The following is a 17,469-nucleotide window of genomic DNA, read 5'->3' on the forward strand; positions in this document are numbered from 1 at the left end:
GGATTGTATCCCAAGTCATTAAAGGGCACCAGGGAGGAAACAGCGGATTCTCTGAGGATTATTTTCCCATCCTCACTAGATACAGGTGAGGTACCAGAGGATTAAAGTTCTGTGAATGTGGTACCAATATTTAAAAGCAGTGCAAGGGATAGGCCAGAAAATTTTAGGCCGGTCAGTTTGACTTTGGTGGTGAGCAAATTATTGGAATCAATTCTGAGAGACAGGATAAACCATCACTTAGAAATTCATGGATTGATCAGGGATAGTCAGCATGGTTTTGTTAGAGGAAGGTCGTGTCTTAGTAACTTAATGGAATTTTTATAGGAAGTAACGAGGGGGATTGATGAGGGTAGTGCAGTGGATGTTGTCTACATGAATTTTAGTAAGGCATTTGACAAGGTCCCACATGGCAAACTGGTCAAAAAATTGAGATCCCATGAGATACAGGGGAAGGTGGCGAGCTTGATCCAAAATTGGCTCTGTGACAGGAAACAAAGGGTAATGGTTGATGGGTGTTTTTGAGAGTGGAAAGCGGTTTCCAGTGGATTTCCACAGGTCTGTGTTGGGGCCCTTGCTGTTTGTCGTATATATTAAATGATTTGGACTTAAATGTGGGAGGCATGATTGGGAAGTGTACAGGTGACACAAAAATTGGCCACATAATTGATAGTGAAGAGGATAGCTGTTGTCTCCAGAATTATATTAATGGTTTGGTTGAGTGGGTGGAAAAGTGGTAAATGGAATTCAGTCCAGAGAAGTGTGAGGTAATGCATGGGGAGGACAAACAAAGCTAGGGAATATTCAATAAATGGAAGGATATTGAGAATGGTAGAGAAAGTAAGAGACCTTGGAGTACAGGTGGTACGACAGGTGGATAAGCTGGTAAAGAAAGCATATGGAATTCTTTCCTTTATTGGGTGAGGTATTGAATACAAAAGCAGGGATGTAATGATGGAACTGTACAAAATGCTGGTTAGGCCACAGCTGGAATTTTGTGTACAGTTCTAGTCACCACATTGCAGGAAGGACATATTTGCACTGCAGAGAGTACAGAGGAGATTTATAAGAATGCTGCCAGGGCTTGAAAATTGCAGCTGTGAAGAAAGATTGGATAGGCTAGAATTGTTTTTCTTAGGTGACCTGATTGAGGTGTACAAAATTATGAGGGACCTAGATAGGGTAAACAGGAAAGACTTGCTTCCCCTAGCTGAGGGGTCAGTTGCCAGGGGCATAGATTTAAGGTGATTGATAGAAGGATTAGAGGGGACAAGAGGAAAAACATTTTCACCCAGAGGTTAGTGGGCATCTGGAATTCACTGCCTAAATTGGTGGTTGAGGCTGAAACACTCAACTCATTTAAAAGGTACCTGGAAATGCACCTGAAGTGCTGTAACCTGTATGGACCAGTGCTAGAAAATGGGATTGAAAATGAGCAGCTAGCTTTTTTCTCGTTTTTTAATGGCCGCACAGACACGATGGGCTAAATGGCCACTTTGTGTAACGTAACTTTTCTATGGTTCTATATGAGACAGAGATGAGAAGCAATTTTTTTCCCTTGGAGGATGGCAGTGTAAGCAGAATCTTTGAATGTTTTCAGGCAGAGGTAGATAGATTCTTGATAAACAAGGGGTGAAGGGTTACTGGGGGAGTAGGCGGAGTGTTACATTTAGATCAGCCATGATCTTATCGAATTGAGGAGCAAGCTCGAAGGGCCGAGTGGCTTACTCCTGCTCCTAGTTCATATGTTTGTATCTTTGCCTCAGAGGATGAACAAGAAAATTGTAATGTATTTCAATATCCTCCTTCCCCAGTACAGCCCCTGTCCTGCAGCCTCTCCCCTTGCCTGACGCCATTTCTCTCCCTCCCCAAGCAAGCAATTGCTCAGCAGCCATTGAAAAGCCACCCACATCTGGCTGATCTGGTAGGTAGAGACCTACCTGTGAATCCCCCTAAAAGTGATGTGGCGCTGTCTGTGAAGCCTGGTGCTTATGACTGTGAGTGCTGACTGAAGCAAGGTAGGCAAACAAACTTTGAAGTCTCCAGTGAAGTGCAGTCCGCTAAGTTCACGCCTTAAATACGCTGTTGTGAAACATGTCGGCATGTTTTCCCTCTGATGTGGGCAGACAATCCAGTGAGGGGGGGCGCGGGGATGAGTCCAGTGGGCTGGCCTTATAATATTCAAATTCAATATACAATGAAGTTTCCGATGTCCGATGGTGGGAAGCGCAGCCCACCATCAACAGCCTGAGCGCACGATCACAATCTGGTTTCATAACATCGTGAAACTGATTTTTGGCCTTCTCACGATACTGACTGCTCAGGCCTGACACCAGCTGGCACGGAAAATTCAGTCTAAAATGTCAACTTCCTTTCAGGGTGATGAAATTTAGGAAGTAAGTTGGCGGCGGATAGTGGTTCCCAACAACAAGTGGTGGGAACATATTTTTACTGTATTAGAATGTCATGCATGCTCATTAAAACACATGGTCAGCAGATTAAATTGTACCTTTGCAATTCAGTCAGCAGCAAACAAGAAACCAGTGCCTTCAGATTTAATATTTGTTAAAGGTGGCATGCAGCAGGCAAGGTAGTCTCCTTGGTGCATTTGGTGAGCAGGAACTGCTTTTCTTATGTGAGGAACTTTATTGGACCAGGGAGATGGAGGCTGAACTGTTGGATTGTCCAGTGGGGTCGGGACACGGCTGTCCGAGCGAGGGAGGGAGGGTGGGTTGTGGCGGCCCTAAGTGGGCTTGTGAGGGACAGAGGAATGGAGCTGGATGACAGAGGAATGGTCAATATTTGCCAAAGGTAACTCAAGCATAATGGACGGAAGATCCAGGGTGATTGAGGGCAGATCAATGATGAGGATCAGAGGGGAGTCGAGGGTAATGGAGAGCAGGTGATAGACGGAGGGTCAAGGATGATGGGGCAAAGGTCAAAGGTGACTGAGGGAGGCTGCAAGGCTTGCAGCTCCAAGGATCCAGGTGTGTAGATGGGGAGGTGGTGGCAGCAGTTCAAGTTCAAAATCCTCCTCTCAGACAGGCAGAATGATGATGTTACCTTGCAGGGAGTAGATGCCTGTCCAGGTGCTGTTTAAATATGACCTTTGACCACTGTGACGTAATGGCAGGGCATTATTGTCGCACAATTGGCCAGACCCCTCCATTCTCCATCGCTCTAATTGGCTGGCCACAGTGTGATTGCATGTGACCAGCCGTCCTGCCTCCGAGCAGAAGTCCTACTCACTTCCAGTCGGGAAGCCCATGACTGTGACAAGATTCTACTTGTGGTGGAGGGAAGGAAATATGGAAAATTTCTCCTTAGGCAGTCAAAGCTAGTCTAGGAGACTCTTACCCTGATCAATGTTGGGACAAGCTAATCTCTGCTTCAGCTGCAAACAGGCCCTGTTCTTGCTTTAAGGAATTCAGCGAGTCAGCATTTATCATACAAACTGGAAACCTGTTTCACAGGTCCACTATGCCCTGTGAAAAGAATAATCTCCTAACATCTAATCTAGTTCTACTGTTACATACGTATAAGAGTGACTTCTGGTCCTCCCTAAACTATTCGATTGGAATATTTGATGTACAGAATCTTTATCACCTTATAAACGTTGATCAAATCATCATCACTAGGTCTACACTTCTCCAAAGTTTAGAGACATAGCTCTTTGAGCCTGTATGGCTAACTAAAATGCTTTCAGTTGGGAGTGTGGCCCTGCTCTGCCTCCTTTCCAAAGTATCAGTGTCACCCAGCATGTGAGGAGATCAAAATTCAACATAGTATTACAACTGAGACCAAACCAAGATTGTGCCCAAAGACAAATTGGTATGATTTATTTTGTAGCAAATTATCCTGTAAATACCCTAGCACCTTATTCGCTTTAGCATAAAACTTTGTCAAGGATAGGGTGAGAGATCTACGAACATACGGAAATATGAATTAGGAGCAGGAGTAGGCCACTCGAGCCTGCTCTGTCATTCAATAAGATCATGGCTGATCTGAATGTAACTTCAACCCCATATTCCTGCCTACCCCTTATAACCTCAACCGCGCCCCCCCGCAATGTTAATTAAGAATCTATCCAGCTCTGCCTTAAAAATACTCTGCCTTAAAAAGACTCTGCTTCCAATGCCTTTTGAGGAAGAGAGTTGCAAAGACACAACTGTCTGAGAGAGAAAATTTCTCCTCATCTCTCTCTTAAGTGAACAACCCTATATTTTTAAACCATGACCCCTAATTCTAGATTCTCCTACAAGAGAAGTCACCCTCTCCACATCCACCCTGTCAAGACCCCTCAGGATCTTAAAGGTTTCAATTAAGTCGCCCCTTACTCTTCTAAATTCCAGTGGATACAAGCTTAACCTGTCCAGTCTTTCCTCATAAGACAACCCACTCGTTCCTGGTATTAGTCTAGCAAACCTTCTCTGAACTGCTAACGCATTTGCATCTTTCTTTAAATAAGGAGATCAATACGGCCAAAGTCATTTCAGGATTCTCTCAAAGGGAGAGAAAAAAAGTGCTCTTTCAGCAGATCACGAAGTTGTCACTTGTCTCATTATCAGGATGTCAGTTTGCTGCATTGGTGGACCCAAAAAGGAACAGGCCTGAAGACCTTACGATGTTACAGTTTCCGGTTCTTAAAATATGTTATTGTACTTTCTGCTGCTGTGTCTTTCAGCAAGCACTTAAAGATTACAAAGGGACAAACATGGTTGGCTTTCCACGTGATTTCTCACAACTTCAGCTCCTTTTCCAAATTTGGTGGTGGTCGTGGGTTGATTAGCCACATCCTGGTTTATTGTTTGAAGACATTCATCCTGAGGGGGTTAAGATAATCACCTTCTTTGTTTCAAAAAAAGTTCTGTTCAAATCTGGATGGTCTCCAGGTAAGTGTAGCTGACCCTTCTTGTCTGGGCTGTCCTTGTTTGTCTCAGTTAGAAAGTGAGTCAGTTTTTGAATATACAAGCTAGGTAATCTGACCTTTGGCGTTCATCTTTGCAGCACATTGAAATTGACTTTTCCTTGAAAAAGTGGACAGAGTCCATGTTGAATAAAGTTTGTACCTTACCAGTTAGGAATACTGACATGCTGTTACTGGGTATGACAACTTAAATAGCATGTTATTTAATATCCAGCTATGAATATGTCATATGTGTGATATCATGATATAAAATCCATAATTTGAGCATTGTCCCTTCTTCCATTCATTGTTGTAAAACATAATTTGGAAAATAAGTTTATATGTAAGTAGTAGATACACTGTTCTTAACTCAGAATTGCTGAAGTTCTCTGACGTACCAGTGCACAGCTGTGGCACTTCAGATCAATGTCATTTCCTTATAATTCTGAGCACTTTTTTTATACAACTGTGCACAAATAACTCTAAGAAGTGAGGAACTAATCACTTTTTTAAAAAAAAAGCAGGCAGTGAATTTTCCTGGGCTATACTTGCATTATAAATATAAATTGTTACTGTACTGCATTGGCACATTGAACAATGGGCATAGCCTTTGCATTGTTTTGATAGCTCTATTGTGTGAAAGTTTCCATGAACCACGTTTATTGTTGACCTCATAGGATGCTGTTTTAAACCCAGTCAATAGGCAGAACCAGCCATTATGCAGAACATGCTAGTACTAGCAGAAGCTTACTTAGTTTTTAATATCACAACCCTTACCTTTCAACCTTTCATCATTTTGATTGAACAGTTGGATGTGATATTTTTGTGTACTGTTGGCAGTATTAAGGTAAATCGTATGATGCAATATGCTACTTGCATTCTTCAGAATTAGTGTGTGAACTTGGGTATGAGGATCAGAAAATTTCTAAAGTGGGCCATGACCTTACTCAATAGTGAGGTTGAACAGGCCAGCATTTTGCAATCTGAATGCAGTGTTACGAAAGGAGACACTCGATAACGCTTGTGCAATGGCTGGTTCTGCCTATTGACTGGGTTTAAAACAGCATCCTATGAGGTCAACAGTAAACGTGGTTCATGGAAACTTTCACACAATAGAGCTATCAAAACAATGCAAAGGCAATGCCCATTGTTCAATGTGCCAATGCAGTACAGTAACAATTTATATTTATAATGCAAGTATAGCCCAGGAAGCCCAGCAAGTTTAAATTGTCTAAAATTATACTCTTGTGGGTGAGACTTACTCTTTTCTTTTTCTCTTGGTGCATTCCAAAATAGCAAAGCTACTGCTTTGGAAGATAAAAAAAAAATTATCACACATTTTGAAACTCACTCACTGGCCTTTGAGAATGAGCTGACTTATTTGTGTGACCGAGAGATTGGATTTTTGTGTCATTCTGGTTGCTTTTGTTGTTCAGTCCCCACTATAGTGAGAGCTCAACTCTTAAGCTCTGAGAGATGGGAGGAAGGGCATTCCCTTTGGAAATTTTCCTGCCACTGAAAAGTGCAGTGGCAGGTCCACCTACATCTGGGGCAGCTGGCTGCTACCCTCCCAGCCACACCAATGCTACCCCGCCCCCCCCACCCCATTTACTCAGGGAGGGAAATCAGTAGATCCTATCTTAGGGAATGCCCAAAATTTGCCCTACCTCCTGCATCTCACCAGAAGGACAAGGCTGGATTTTCCCAAAAGACAGGTAGTTCCGCAACAGGACCAAAAGTAGGTCTCCAGTCGTGCAGGCGGGACCCTTGATGGGAGATTACGGGCAGTGGCCAATTACGAGATTGCCACTAGAACCATGCCCAATTAAGGACATTGACCCACTTCTAAGAGGGCCGTCGGCTTGGCAGCCTCAGCAGCTTGACTGACAAAGGAAGCCGCTGTTGAGACTGTATGAAGAAGAAGAAGCGTCCATGTTCAAAGCCAGATATTTATTTAATTGTGCTGGGGCCAGGCAGGCTCTGGTGATTGGAGGAGTGAACCCTCCAAAGGCAACGTCGGAGCCCTGGGGTGGCCATTGCCACCTGGGAGCCCCTCCGTAGACCATGGAGCTGCCTCAATGTTTAATCCAGCCCATTGTAACTGAAATAAAATATAATCGGGCATTAAGCGCAAATCCCCCTTTAATCAAAGAATTCAAAAGAGAACAGAAGACATCCCCAATCTTTGGTCAGATTGTGTGTGTGCGCGCGCGCACACACACACACACACACACACACACACACACACACACACCCCCACACACACACACACACACACACTCCCCGCCCCCCCCACAGTGATCTCCCTTTCTCCTAGTTCTTCTCTTGAGTGCAACCTGTGGGCTATTATCAGAATAAATGGTTGACAGTTCCTTTGGCACACAAAGCTCATAGGATTGAGCTGCCACTGCAGGCTGTATTTCTGGAGCTTCTGCTTGGAAATCCTGGTGTTGCCACTTGCATGCCATTTCTGAGGTGCTCGTGGAAACCAGATGTTTGACCATTGCTGATTTTCTGAGCAATGGCAGCCTCATGCAGGTCCATTCTATTTCCTTTACACTGTGCCCCGGATGTCTCGCTGTTGACCAGCAAGCTGGTTGATCTTCTGGTTGATATCAGATCCTGAAATCTTTGAGAGGCAGCATCGGGACTGAAGCAGGGTATCTGCCTAAACTGTGCATCACTACCTACAACCAGGGCCTCAGTCCGTGCTTCTCTGGAGGTGATGTTACTGACTGGACGAAGGTCACCTCTGAGGTTGGGGGGGTTATTTGAAGGTTCCAGTGCTGTTGTCACATGTTCTATTGATGTTGTCAACAAGGAGAAAGCCTTCCTGATACTATCAATTGCCATGTATCCTCAGAGACTGATTGCAGAGTCAGCCTACAGGTTTGAAGTTGTTTGAATATTCATTCCTGATGATTTTCAATTCCCACACCTCCACCAGCCTTTTCAGCTTCTGCTGGGAAGCAGCCACATCCTTACCCTCTCCCCACTTCACCTCTATTGTGTGTAGTGAATCACCCAGTGTCATTTATTCTTTTACATTATCTAACTTTCCCCCAAGAAGAAATTTTCTGAGAAGATGCACGTATTATGATATGGAAGGCGGTAATTGCCGGGCTGATCAACTCCCAAAGGGAAACTTCGTCAAGCTTCCACAACATTTTGCAATTTGTATTTATTGCGGGAAGGTATGGGTACTAAACTCAGAAGTAAGGATTCCACTACCACTTTGGAGATTTTAAATATTAAAGCATTTATTAACAAAAGAAAACTTAAACACAAAACTACAGTTACTTAGTTAAATTTAGCATTATAACATTTCGCATAAGATTTCTACTTAGCCAGACTCTCAAATAAACACTAAAGAGAAATAGAAATGTGGTGAAATATAAGCTGTTTAAGGGGGTTGGACAGGTGAAGCTGGATAGAGGGCCAATGATAGGTGGAGGCAAAGGAGGGATTGCCAAAGATGTCATAAACAAAAGGTCAAAGGGGTGTTGACAGTGGTGATATTGGCTAAAGGATGTGCTAATGGCGACATTAAGGGTTTGGGTAGGAGGTAGCGCTCTGTGCTCAGCACGATGCTGAACTCCTCTTCTGCCGCTTTCGTCTCCATGCTCACTTCTTTGGGCAGGAGTCCTCCTCCAACTGGACCCCTCCCTCTGGATTCTTTACCTGCTCTTGATCTTTTCATTGGGAACTGTCGGCATGACATCAGTCATCTCAATTTCTCTGCTCCTCTCACCCACTCTAACCTGACTCTCTCTGAACCTGCTGCACTCCGTTTTCTCAGGTCCAACCCTGACTTTGTCATCAAACCTGCTGACAAGGGTGGTGCTGTTGTTGTCTGGCGCACTGACCTCTACCTCGCAGAGGCTGAGTGCCAACTCGCAGACACTTCCTCCTGCCTCCCCCTGGACCATGACCCCACCACTGAACATCAAGCCATTGTTTCCAGGACTGTCACTGACCTCATCTCCTCTGGAGATTTTCCCTCCGCAGCTTCCAACCCCATAGTCTTCCAACCTCGGACGGCCCGCTTCTGCCTCCTACCCAAAATCCACAAAGAGGATTGTCCCAGTAGACGGATCGTTTCAGCCTGTTCCTGCCCCATGGAATTCATTTCTTGCTTTCGTGACTCCATTCTCTCTTCCCTTGTCCAGTCTCTTCTCATCTATATCTGCAATTCATCTGATGCCCTACATCATATCAACAATTTCCAGTTTCCTGGCCCCGAGCACCTCCTCTTCACCATGGACGTCCAATCCCTCTACACCTCCATCCCCTACCAGGATGGTCTGAGGGCTCTTCGTTTCTTCCTTGAACAGAGGCCTGAACAATCCCCATCCATCACCATTCTCCTCCGTCTGGCTGAATTTGTTCTCCCACTGAACAATTTCTCCTTAAACTCATCTCACTTCTTCCAAATAAAAGATGTGGCCATGGGTACCTGTCTCTTTATGGGGTATGTGGAACATTCCTTGTTCCAGTCCTACTCAGGCCCCCTCCCACAACTCTTTCTCCGGTAATTGATGACTGCTTCAGTGCCGCTTCATGCTCTCATCTGGACGTGGAAAAGTTTATTAATTTTCCTTCCAATTTCCACCCCTCCATCACTTTTACATGGTCCATCTCTGACACTTCCCTTCCCTTCCTTGACCTCTCTGTCTCAATTTCTGGTAATAGACTATCCACCAATATTCATTACAAGCCACAGCTACCTCGACTATAGCTCCTCACACCCAGCTTCCTGTAATGACTTCATCCCATTCTCTCAGTTCCTTCACCTCTGTCACATCTGTTCCGATGATGCCACTTTCCAAAACAGTTCTTCTGACATGTCTTCCTTCTTCCTTAAGTGAGGTTTTCCACCCATCGTGGATGACAGGGCCCTCAACTGTGTCTGACCCATCTCCGGCGCATCTGCCCTCACACCTTCCTCTCCTTCCCAGAACCATGACAGGGTCCCCCTTGTCCTCACTTATCACCCCACCAGCCACCGCATTCAAAGGATCATCCTCCGCCAACTCCAGCATGATGCTACCACTAAACACATCTTCCCTTCACACCCCCGTCAGCATTCCGTAGGTACCATTCCCTCTGGATCACCCTGGTCCACTCCTCCATCACCCCCTACACCTCAACTTCCTCCCACGGCACATTCCTATGCAATTGCAGAAGGTGCAACACCTGCCCCTTTACTTCCCCCCCTCCTCACCGTCCAAGGGCCCAAACACTTCAAGTGAAGCAGCACTTCACTTGCACTTCCCTCAATTTAGTCTACTGCATTCGCCGCTCCCAATGCGGTCTCCTCTACATAGGACCATAAGACTTAGGAGCAGAAATTAGGCCATTTGGCCCTTCTAGTCTGCTCCGCCATTCAATCATGGCTGATAAATTTCTCAACCCCATTCTCCCGCCTTCTCCCCGTAACCTTTGATCCCCTTACCAATCAAGAACCTATCTATTTCGGTCTTAAATACACTCAATGACCTGGCCTCCTCAGCCCTCTGTGGCAATTAATTCCATAGATTCAACACTCTCTGGCTAAAGAAGTTTCTCCTCATCTCTGTTCTAAAAGGTCTTCCCTTAACTCTGAGGCTGTGCCTTTGGGTCCTAGTCTCTCCTACTAATGGAAACATCTTCCCCACATCCACTCTATCCAGGCCTTTCAGTATTCTATAAGTTTCAATTAGATCCCCCACTCATCCTTCTAAACTCCATCGAGTATATACCCAGAATCCTCAAATGTTCCTCATATGTTAAGCCTTTCATTCCTGGGATCATTCTCGTGAACCTCCTCTGGACCCTCTCCAGGGCCAGCACATCCTTCCTGAGATACGTGGCCCAAAGTTGCTCACAATATTCTAAATGTGATCTGACCAGAGCCTTATAAAGCCTCAGCAGCACTTCCCTGCTTTTATATTCTAGTCCTCTCGAAATAAATGCCAACATTGCATTTACCTTCCTAACTACCGACTCAACCTGCAAGTTAACCTTAAGAGAATCCTGGACTAGGACTCCCAAGTCCCTTTGCACTCCAGATTTCTGAATTCTCTCCCCATTTAGAAAATAGTCTATGCCTCTATTCTTCCTACCAAATTGCATGACCTCACACTTCCCCACATTGTATTCCATTGGAGAGAATATACATTGGAGAGACCAAATGCAAACTGGATCACCGCATTGCGTAACACCTTCGGTCTGTTCGCAAGCATGACCCAGACCTTCCTGTCGCTTGCCATTTCAACACTCCACCCAGCTCTCATGCCCACATGTCCATCCTTGGCCTGCTGCAATGTTCCAGTGAAGCTCAATGCAAACTGGAGGAACAGCACCTCATCTTCCGATTAGGCACTTTACAGCCTTCCAGACTTAACATTAAGTTCAATAACTTCAGATCATGAACTCTCTCCTCCATCCTCACCCCTTTTTTATCCCCTTTTTCTATTTTTTTCTTTTCCCACCTATTTCTATTATTATTTTTACAATTTATTTCCATATTGGTTTATCCCCACCTTTTAGCCTATTTCGATCCCCTCCCCCCACCCCACCCCCACTAGGGCCATCTGTCATTTGCTTATCCTGCTTTCTATCCTTAATGTCACCATTAGCACATCCTTTAGCTAATATCACCACCGTCAGCACCCCTTCGACCTTTTATTTATGACATCTTTGGCAATCTCTCCTTTGCCTCCACCTATCACTGGCCCTCTATCCAGCTTCACCTGTCCAACCCCCCCTTAAACAGCTTATATTTCACCACATTTCTATTTCTCTTTAGTTCTGAAGAAGAGTCATACGGACTCGGAACGTTACCTCTGTCTTCCTCTCCACAGATGCTGTCAGATCTGCTGAGTTTTTCCAGCAATTTTTTTTGTTTTTGTTCCAGGTTTCCAGCATCGGCAGTATTTTGCTTTTATCACAAATAAACACCCTTTTTCAGGCAACAATCCCAATTGATTCTTAATCTATAAAAATAAATCCAGTAACCTTACTGCAAGGCACCCACTGTTGCTATAGGGGAGGTATTTCATAGGCTTCTCTCTCCCCTTCACTTGATAATGGAAATCCAAGGCTTGTAACAAAACCTTGCCTTCTGGAACAAACAAACACTTCTCTGGGTGGCTAAAGACTGCTTACTTCACAGGTTCATACTTGCACAGCACACTCTTCAAGGTCACATGGCCACAAACCTCATACGTTTTTCAATCTTTCCTTAAATATGTTTTTTCTCTTTTCATCTTTAAACCTATTGTTCTTAACTTTCTTTGGAAGTTACCTTTCCCAGAATGTAAAAATCTTTCATGTTGGCTTTAAGGCCAGTACTTTCAGAAAAAATAAACTTAATAACTTTGCTTTATTCATTTATGATCTTTGTCAGTTGTAAAACTTCCTTTTCTTTCTCTTTGAAATTCAACAGCTAAAATTCAGCTCCTCACTCATCTAATGTAAATTCCTGTTCATGTTGTATTTACTGGTATCCCATCTTAGCTTGTTCATCTCCACTTCAAAATGCCTGCTTTTACACCTAACCCTTTGATGATTTAAACCTTGCAGCCTGACCGTGTTCAATTAATTAAATTAGTCTCACACACACAACATACACACAGCCCCCACAAGCCTGCTTCACAGTATCCCACAGTAATATTGGCAAAAATTATTTTTTCTTTACACATGATATTGGGAAATCAGCAACATCAGGGGTGATTAAGTAGGTTGGGGTCAAGGAACTTGGGGCAGGATCTTGCTTCAAGAGCTTCTATTGACATTATTCTCTACTTTCTCTTCCTCCCCTTCATTGTCATTTTCATCATTCCCTGCGGAGAATTTTCATCTCTTCCTCACCACCACCAATATCACCGTCATCCTGAATCACTATTTGTTGTGATAGTTCAGCAGAAAGGAAGTACATAAATTAAAAATTGCTGAGCATACTCACCTTGCAATTACGGAGACAGAGGATTGTCTGATGTTCACAGGGTTGCCATGGGCACTGTGTAGGTGTGCACCTAGTAAGATGCCAATTACACTATCCTACCAATCTTTCTATCTCCATAACTGCAGTTGAGTATCTCCCCAGTAGCTTCATGAACTTTTCACTGAAGGTAAGCTCCCTATTGCTGAGAATGTTACCTTGATCCCCTGCACTTCACAGGAATTGCAATCAGGTTTTACCTGTAGAAGTTTAAACAAATTAATGAAGACTAGCATTTGATGGCTGCCTTCCAATCGCATCAGACAACTGATGTAATGTATCTGCTGGTTTCACATTGTCCCAGTGGAGGATGAGGTTTTAAAATTCCGCATGCAGATAGTTGCAGTTAGGGGAACTGGGTAGAAATATTGTGCAATCCTGAGATAGTGACCCTTTTATCTATAGTACAGTGTGAAGGATAACTTGTGAGATATTAATTTTACAGGGTGAACAGTGTAGTAAAGAGACAGTGGCTAATATATTACCTTGCTTTCCCTAGTGTTGTTGTTGAGCTTCTTGTGGCACTGCTGTGTAGTCCAGGGATGAGAAATGGCATTTAGTGCCACAGCGACCTCTATCCACATGGTTTTTTTCCTTCCTTTGGCGTTCAGTCCCTCCATTTAGTGCCTCTTATCCCAGGTCTGGCTCATTAAAATGTTATGCTCTTTTTGACTTCTTTTGTAATGCCATGCTTCCTTCCTTGTATGCCTCAGTCAGATCCTACACTTGAAGATGTGCTCTAAAGTCCTCTATGATTGTTCCTTCAGCTTTTAAACCTGGTCAGTACTTTTTGGTAGCTTCTCCAGCTAGCTGCTTCAGTCTTATTCCATTGTAGATTTATTTTTTTTTTTATTCACTTCACCTCCTATGTTACGTGGCACTTGTGTTCAGCCAGTGCCAGAAGGCTGTGCAAAGGAGCTGCCCTTACTATTTACGATGGAATCATTGGGCAGAATCCCATCTCCAGGGCGCAACATCATTGTAAATGTTTGTAATATTTTTTGCTGAAATATCCTAATTGAACTGAAGGAGCACTAGGGAATGCATCATTTTTGATGGAAACTATGCTTAATCTCAATTCTTCCCATTTTTGTCCTTTTTAATTAGAATTCTTCGAATTGAGAGCCACTTTCTTTTATCCAAGTCTTGCCTCACATTTGGATACAATCAGTTACCTACAATTGTTCTGTTTTCTTTGTTTTCAGGGACTGGAAATACTGTTGCTATCATGATTGGCAATTCAAAGGGAATGGAAATCCTGGAGTTAGTTCGTCGAGGTATCCCAGTGATCATGTCCATAACCGTTGGTACCCGTCATGTACAAGAGTGGATGAGCTCTCAGTCAGTAGTATTTGTAATTATTGCTTTCATAACAATGATGATCATCTCCCTTGCTTGGCTCATCTTCTACTACATTCAGAGATTTCTATATGCAGGATCACAGTTTTCAAGTCAGGTAAATATTTATGAATGATAATTTTAAAAGTACTTCAAAATGATCATCAGTTCTCTGAAATATTCACTTGAGGCTTTTAGTTTCATATCTTTCAAATAAAGCATAACTCTGGATATCAAAATTCTCCTGGTAGTTTATTTAACTGGAGTTTTGTTAAATAATATGCATAATATGATAAACACTATTTGAAAATGATTACTTTCTCTTTCTAAATTCAAGTTTTAAATTTTCCTCCTTTTTTGCTGTCCCACACAATGATCCATTTACAATTGAAAAGGTGAGTAATGAACTGCATCCAGGTCTCTGTATATATCATTTTCCAAAAGGTGTGCAAATATGGTCTGATTTTCCCTTTACCCTGGTTTTAAAGCACCTGCCTTTAAAAGTACTTCAGCGTGCTGTATTACCGTAGTACTTTGATAGCCTTAAAATCTTATCGAGTCTACTAGAGGTCATTGCATTGTAGCAGTGATTTGGACAGAATTTTAGACTATGCATTCTTTAATTATGCTCCAATTTCTTTGGTAGAGGTGTAGGAGCAACATACGGCTTTGTCACCGATCACTGCGATTGAATAATAAAGTATATACCTTTACTTCTAGATGGTAATTCATTTACTTGCTCAGCTCTCAGTTTTCTGCATGAGAGGCAAGCAAACCATATCTAAGACCGGGAGATCCCAGATCCCCTGGATTATGTGACAGAAAAATCAGCAAGGACAATCAAGTGGCCCGATGATACTTGATTTCTAGGCTCACGTGTGAAGCATGGCCACTTGAATGAGACAACTGTTGTCTGTTAACCATGCCCCAGAAAAAGGGGCAAGAGCTTTAAGTGAGGATGAAGGAGAATACATACTTCATAACAACAAAAAAGAAAACTTCAAGGAGCATTAATAAACCTTGACAGCTAGTCCAGAAATGACAATTGATAGTCCAACTAGCAAAGATTTTCAAAATCCTGGAACTCTCCCTAACAGCACTGTGGATGTTCCTGCAGCATATGGACTTCTGCGGGGTTCAAGAAGGCAGCTCACCACAACCTTCTCAAGGGCAATTAGAGATGGGCAATAAATGCCAGTGATGTCCACATCCCATGAACGAATTAGAAAAACCCAAAAAGGCTTATTTTTCAACCAAGGGATGTTTCTCTAATTGACATTAGGGAATTTGGAAGGTGAGGAGGGTGTGAAATGGGATAGTGCCAGCAGGCTGGCTCAGTCTGACTACAGGATACAATCTCGTCATGCCACTCAGGCCTCATTTTACTTGAATCATTGAGCTGTGGAGACCAGCTGCTTGGCTACAGATAAAGCAGTTTTAAATTTTAGTCCATTTTGTTGTTGACAGCAGCCCTCTGGTAGCTCCTGCTCTTCTCCAGCTCCACATTGAGGTAATTTTCGGTGGTGATCTCCAGTGGTTTCTTTAGTTGATGCAAATTGGGTCGCATGTAGATTTGGTTATACTGATGTAGCTGGACCAGTGCTGGTTTTGATCGGTTTTGGGAAGTGGTCCTGAAACATAAAGCTGTTTCAGGTATGACTGTGGACACAAATACTTCAGCCTTTACTAGTACAGTGGGTGGTGCAATTTCAGTGTGAAATGCACGCTCACCACGTTGAATGTTTAGACATCCATTTTACTTCCTTAAAGCAAGCACAATATCAACTAATTTCTATGCCAAGAAGTGCAAAGCAATGCAGCTTGCATAGCTGGGCTTTAGAGCAGACTTTACAAGTTCAAAATTAAACACACTTAAAATATTTAAGAGACTAAACTATCATATTTTTCATAATATTATTGTGGGATATTATAAAGTAGGCTTGTGTGTATGGCTGATTTAATTAAATTAGAGATGTGTGGACTGCAAGGTTTAAAGTATCAAAAGAGTTATGCGTAAAAGGGCATTTGAAATGCTAAGGAGTGAGCTAGGGTAAAGTCAGCAGGTAGAGTATGAATGAAATTTGCATTTTTAGATAAGGGGAAAAGTTGTTGTATTTTCAAAGAGACATGATAAGGTTTTTATACTGACAAGATAAATAGAGCAATGTTATTACATTGATTATTTTCCCAAAAATGCTGGCTATAATGACAACATAAAAGATTTTTATATTATGGGGAAAATAAATTCCAAAGACATGGGGGAACAATGGGATTTACAAATCAAAGAAGGAGAAATATATTTAAAGAAGGATGGAAGGCTGTGTGACGTGTGGCCATGTGATATCTGAAAGGTACATTGTGAAACAGACTTGGGGGGAAAAGCATTTAGCCACTTTGCTGAAGTCTGCTGTTCCAGTAACCAAAGTTGTGTTAAAAGCCTTTGGAATTCTACTATCAAGTGGCTGCTTGTGGTAAGCTTGTTGGATTGTCTCTATAAATTTAAAATCTATTTTGGACTGTTGCCTTAAAGGGGGTGTGTGGCTGGGAGTCTGGTTAATTAGGAATTTTGGGAATTGTTATAATATTAAGCAACTGTCTAACTGTAACAAAAATAAAAATACCTGGAAAAACTCAGCAGGTCTGGCGGTATCTGCAGAGAGGAACACAGTTAACGTTTCAAGTCCGTATGACTCTTCAACAGAACTAAGTAAAAATAGAAAAGAGGTGAAATATAAGTAGTTTAAAGGTGGGGGGGGGAAACAGGTAGAGTTGGATAGAGGGCCAGTGATAGGTGGAGATAGCTAAAAGATGTCATAGGCAAAAGGACAAAGAGGTGTTGAAGGTGGTGATATTATCTAAGAAATGTGCTAATAAGTGACATTAAGGGTCGAAAGCAGGACAAGCAAGGTACAGATAGCCCTACTAGGGGTGGGGTGGGGGAGAGAGTTCATGATCTAAAATTGTTGAACTCAATGTTCAGTCTGGCAGGCTGTAAAGTGCCTAGTCGGAAGATGTGCTGGAGGTGCTGTTCCTTCAGTTTACGTTGAGCTTCACTGGAACAATGCAGCAGGCCAAGGACAGACATGTGGGATGAGGACAGGGTGGAGTGTTGAAATGGCAAGCGACAGGGAGGTCTGGGTCACTTTCAAGTGAAGCAGCATTTCACTTGCACTTCCCTCAATTTAGTCAACAGCATTCGCTGCTCCCAATGTGGTTTCCTCTACATTGGAGAGACCAAATGCAG

At 43.0% G+C, this 17,469-nt stretch overlaps 1 protein-coding gene across 2 annotated transcripts in view; it reads left to right on the top strand.

Moving 5' to 3' along the window:
- LOC121284228 (E3 ubiquitin-protein ligase RNF149-like) overlaps nt 1–17,469 on the top strand; it is a 69,613-nt gene that overhangs the window by 27,481 nt on the left and 24,663 nt on the right. For both annotated transcript variants that reach the window (XM_041199528.1, XM_041199529.1), the window contains exon 4: nt 14,093–14,343. In XM_041199528.1, the coding sequence (XP_041055462.1) occupies nt 14,093–14,343 (251 nt within the window). The remainder of the gene's footprint in view (nt 1–14,092; nt 14,344–17,469) is intronic.

Source organism: Carcharodon carcharias, chromosome 11 (genome assembly GCF_017639515.1).
Source record: "Carcharodon carcharias isolate sCarCar2 chromosome 11, sCarCar2.pri, whole genome shotgun sequence".
Lineage (NCBI taxonomy): Eukaryota > Metazoa > Chordata > Chondrichthyes > Lamniformes > Lamnidae > Carcharodon > Carcharodon carcharias.